The 5,151-nt window shown below is 39.7% G+C and overlaps 1 protein-coding gene across 1 annotated transcript in view; it reads right to left on the bottom strand.

Moving 5' to 3' along the window:
* Positions 1–4,457, bottom strand: part of LOC107548963 (probable G-protein coupled receptor 149) — a 28,006-nt gene extending 23,549 nt beyond the window's left edge. The window contains exons 1-3 of the mRNA XM_016229845.1: positions 3,271–4,457; positions 2,259–2,442; positions 1,579–2,018 (exon numbers count right to left, since the gene is read on the bottom strand). Of these exons, the coding sequence (XP_016085331.1) occupies positions 1,579–2,018; positions 2,259–2,442; positions 3,271–4,209 (1,563 nt within the window). The 5' untranslated portion in view covers positions 4,210–4,457. The remainder of the gene's footprint in view (positions 1–1,578; positions 2,019–2,258; positions 2,443–3,270) is intronic.
* Positions 4,458–5,151: the final 694 nt, after the last annotated feature.

Below are 5,151 nucleotides of genomic sequence, written 5' to 3'. Positions count from 1 at the left end.
AATTATTAAATGGATGCCACCTTATTGGTACAATAAACCCCTCCCTACACCTACCCTAACCCTACCCGATACTTTATTTTCAACTTTTTCATTATTTCCTTAATTTTTATTGAAAAATAAATGCCTTTACGATGTGATACGAGATTTGAAAAGGGAGGAAAAAAAGTTCGGCAAAAGGCGGGATTGAACCCGGGTCGAGTAATCCCAAACCAATGGCACTGTCTCAAACTATTCCTACCTCTTCCGGTTTGTCTGATTTGTCGTTGTGTTTTCTGAGTTGTTCATTTGTTTTCGGATTTGTCGTTGTGTTTTCTGACTTGTTATTTTGTTTTCGAATTTGTATTTGTGTTTTCTGACTTGTTATAATGTTTTCTGAATTGTTGTTGTGATTTCTGAATTGTTATTTTGTTTTTTAGACTTGCATTTGCGTTTGTAATTTGTTATTTTGTTTTCAGAATTGTGATTTGTTCTGCACTTCTCGGTCACTGTACTACGGTGGCCGAGAAGTGCACAACAAATCACAATTCTGAAAACAAATTACAAAGTTTATTTTTAGTTAAACTTATTTTTGTTGCTTGTCTGCGCTCGTCCGCCACCTTTTTCTCTTCTCCGACCCCTCAGCTCTCTCTGATAACTTGTGCTATTTCTCCATGTTGAGAGTTTGGTGTCACACATATTGCACCTGACTATGCATTCTTATCCTTTTCTCCAACGAACTGAAAATAACAGGAGTGTGTCCATCTCACAAATGTAGAATCCGTCTCTGCAGTCATCTCATTCCAGCAACATGAAATAGACAACCTATTTTACCCGCGGAATTTTTTTCTCTGGTGCTGTTTTGCGGTGTTGGTATATTCACCACTTAATTTTGAGTTAAAATATGTTGTTGTAACTTGCGTTACTGAGATTGTAACGAGTAATAATATTACCCAAATTTGATTAGTAATGCGTTATATTACTGTGTTACAGCAAAAAGTAATATACTACAGTAATATTATTACTTTTGTAATGCGTTACTCCCAACGGCTAATAGCCGCTATAAGTAAATAACTAGACAAATAATAGTGGTTGTGTACACTATTACGTTAAAAATGAGGTGGATAACATGCACTGACAAAATAGATTTAGGGCAAATATTAATTTCATGCAAACCTTCCTGTAACACATATGACTCGCATATTTAACTGTAAGCACCTAATATAGTAAGAGCAATAAAAAATAATTGTATTTAGAGCAAAGCTGAGAAAATTTTATATTATTATAATTATTATTATATTATTATAACTGGATATCAGAAATTAAGAAATTTAAAAATATATTAAATAATATATCTTAAAATTATTATGCAATATTATTTAGAAAAGTATTCATAGTTTTGAAAAAACTTACATAACATCTTTATAAAAAGCTCAAATTATCTGATATTTTCAAGAGACTTGAGACTTGTTTTTATGGGGTCTGCAATGATATACACAACATTATATAATTTCCTGTTACTGTAATTTTCTTGTTACCTGACAACAAAATGAAGTAACTTCCCTTAAATCCCTTATGCCTGTTAAATGGGTGTGATCTTACCTGTCGGGGTGTCCTTTCTGATTTACTCCTGCACCACTCCCAGTCAGTCAGCTCGATTTTACGACACTCCTCGTGGGACAGCCTCCTCTCAGGACCATTGAATACAGACGAGTTGTCGAGGTGAAGATCCTCACGATCGCAGGTAGAAACATGAGGTGAGACATTGCACGGTCCGTCCCTTTCTGTGGAGCTCTGAGGCTGGCTGTCTGCTCTCTCTTCAAGCAGCAGCTTGCTGTGGAGGGAGCTGTCCTCTGCTGCCGTGGTGCTGAACTTACCGATCTGACCACTGTCCAGCACTGCCACTCTGCTCTCAGAGAAATTGCAGCTGTATAAACTGTTAAAAGAGGGTTTCTCGATGGAAGGTGACTTGATGTGGGAGATCTTGTAAATGCCATAGCCTTGCTGGAATGAGAGGTTGAATTCAAATCTCATTTTCTTCGCTGCAAAGAACACATAAATGATAATGCGGCAATGTGGAAAGATATTTTAATTTTATTTCTCACACACACATAAATAAGATATATTTATGGAAGACATATGCCAAAATATACCATTTATACAACATTTTAAATGAATTGTTTAAAATAAACCACCAGGTTCTTTCTATAAACCTATATAAAAATGCATAAAAACATAACAGCCTACATTAGGGTGATGGGGTTCTTTATCAGTGTACCAACCGTTGGAAACCTCGGATCCTAAGCCTTGATGGCAGTTGATGAAGCAGCCGCACGGCAGATGGATCCAGCGCTCCGAAAGCACGAACACAGGGGTGACTGCCGCGGAGAGCAAGGTCAGAAAAAAACAGAGAGTCTCCAAGGATGAGCTGTGCATGTGAACAGCATGACTCACCAGGATTTGGGTCTGCAAGGGCAACATTTGCCAGTGAAAAATATAGGTGAATCACCAATCATTTCAGGATGTTTAAACTGACCAAATAATAATAAAAAAGAAAAATGAAATTAAAAGAAACATTTACATTGACAGGTTATATTGAAAGTTCAGCCTATATCATTGCCTTCAGGCCTTCCCTGACATCGAACAGAAAATATATCTATGAATAATGTTGAAGAAGACATTTTAGACTGGTGCAAAGTAAATAAGGCACTTTCTGTGGTTTCTCAGATTCTCAAACTAGTAAACCTTATGAAAACCACAAGGTTCTCTTTCAAAAAGGCCAGTTCTCTGAGGAACTTACATCATGGAGTTCCTGCTTGAAGTCTAAAAGCTGTCAACAGTTTCCCCAATCACCCACTGTAAGGGGACAGCAAAGGCTTTGAGGCACTTGAAATATTAAGTTCCTTTACTACACAATAGGATGAACTCCACAGTATTCTGCCAGTGTGGCAGTCTTAAATCGAAATTATGGTGTGATAGCTTTTGGACCAGTAACTGATATGGGATTGGACCAATTTTTAAATATATTCTCCACTTTTTCACACAATAATCAACAATCATTAGACTACAACATTAATCCATAACATGCATTATGAATATACTGAAAAACAAAATATTGCAAACTTGACAATATTGATCAGCAATGATTATTGGTCTTTCTATAGTCTGAGGAACCCCAAAATGAGGCCTCAAGTAGCCCACCTTTTCATTTTGACAGTGTAACAATAATGAATAGTTCAGTGTAACAAATAAATGATTTATCAAGTGAAAAGTAACTGCTTTTATAGATCTCACCATCATTGGCATCCACAGAACCATTCGCGCCATGGCCAGAATCATCGAGAAGCGCTTCTGAGAGAAAAACACAGTGGAATGTAGTGCACTCTGAGCTTCATCTTTCTGGAAATGACCGGTTGCTGGAGAGTATGACAAAGAATACGTCTCCGTTTTGTTCTCAAAACTGCCAGTTTTTGAGTTGAATTCATTGTAGGCTCCCAAACTTTTCTCCAAGCTATCCCGTGACAGAGAGGGGATCTCACACAGCGGAGCCGACCCGGCAATTTCAAAATAGTTCGGGTAAAATGTTCTCAGGGCCTCCGTGGAGCACATGAGCTGGTAGATTAGAGGAATCGAGCAAACTACCAACCCGCAGAAACACAGTGAGTAAACAGCGAACAGCAGTAGTACGTACAGGCTGTCGTTCTCCGGGAGACAGCCGAGAGAAGCGGGGGCGAAGCGACCCCAGCCACACACGGGCAGGACGCTGACCGCGAGACTCACCGTCCACACCGCCACCACAGCCACAAACACCCCGAGAGGTCGGTTAGACGTCTGATACACTCCAAAGCGTTTTGTAACGTAAAACGTGTAGGCAACTATGAGACAAGCTTTCATATTGCTTGACAACCCTTGAAAAACGTAAAGGAGACCGGACAGAGTGCACATTGCGCCCGACCGGTTCGCATCTCCGCTCCTCCATTGCAAGATCATGAAGAGCGTGAGCGGCACGACGCTGATCAGGTCGTCTATTGATAAAGAAGCCACTATCAGACAGAGGGAAGACTTGCTTCTCATCCTGAGCAGCGACATAAGCGAGTACAAACCTCCCAAGCAAGTGACAGTGGCGATGGCGAAGGATAAACCAAAGAGAAGCTGCCAGTTGCCCTCGACCGCGTCCACGTCCTCATATTGGTTGGTTTTGTTGGACAAAGGTGAGACATGTGTCGCCGACATTTTCCTTCAGTCTAACTTTCACGACTTCACTCGTCTCATTCCCTCTCAGATTATCCGGTGATCAGACCGAGCGCATGGAAGTTTCCTCCAGCTACAGCGCGCCACGAAGTGCTTATAGTTCCCCATCCGTTGGTCTTTACGCACTTGTGTTCAACAAACGTAGTGCATAATATAACTATTTTCCATTCAGCCTGCTACTTGCACGACGGTGGCATTGTGGTTTCTTCTCCGAGCATGTGTGGATAGATGTGTCGCGCGCGCTTAGGTTGAGCGTGGCTCGTGCAGCACATTTCTTCAGTATGAATGAGCTCTCAGATGGGAGATGTTAGTAGAGGGGTGGAGCCACCTTCCTTCATCTGTCACTGCTGGACGAGGAACATGCGATTTGTGTAAAAGACTAACAATGTAGGCTATATTTGTTAGGTACCAGAATAAATTATCATAGACCAGTAGCGCCACAAATTATTCGCATCCTATGTAGGCTACGTGTAGTTCATTAGTATTACAGAATACTCATGTGCAGTATGTATCGTGCACACAATTTAGGGACGTGCACAGACATTTTGAGGGGCTGGGGCTCAAGTGGAAAAAAGGGCACTTAGCCTATATTTATTTTAATTTAATTTCTAAACAAAACATTAAATATATTAGGGGTGTGCGATACTGACAAAAAATATATCTCAATATTTTCTGTGATTTTACCGATAATGACAATTAGACAGTATTTTGCTGAGTGTGTTGTTGTGCTGATATCTTAAGGACTACCGTGGACAACTGACTCCTAAAGTTTTAGATATTTTTCATATTCTGTGTGGTGATCAGTTCACAGCAGTGATAGAAATTAATCTTTTTAAATTCCAAGTTTAAATTGATTTTTTTTTACCTTTTATGGCCATTTTTACCTTTTTAAAGCAATTTTTTCTAAAAGTGTGCATTATCTTT

This window comes from Sinocyclocheilus grahami, unplaced genomic scaffold (genome assembly GCF_001515645.1).
Source record: "Sinocyclocheilus grahami isolate Dianchi unplaced genomic scaffold, SAMN03320097.WGS_v1.1 scaffold358.1, whole genome shotgun sequence".
In the NCBI taxonomy this organism is placed as follows: Eukaryota; Metazoa; Chordata; class Actinopteri; order Cypriniformes; family Cyprinidae; genus Sinocyclocheilus; species Sinocyclocheilus grahami.
This window is presented reverse-complemented; position numbering and strand designations above follow the sequence as displayed.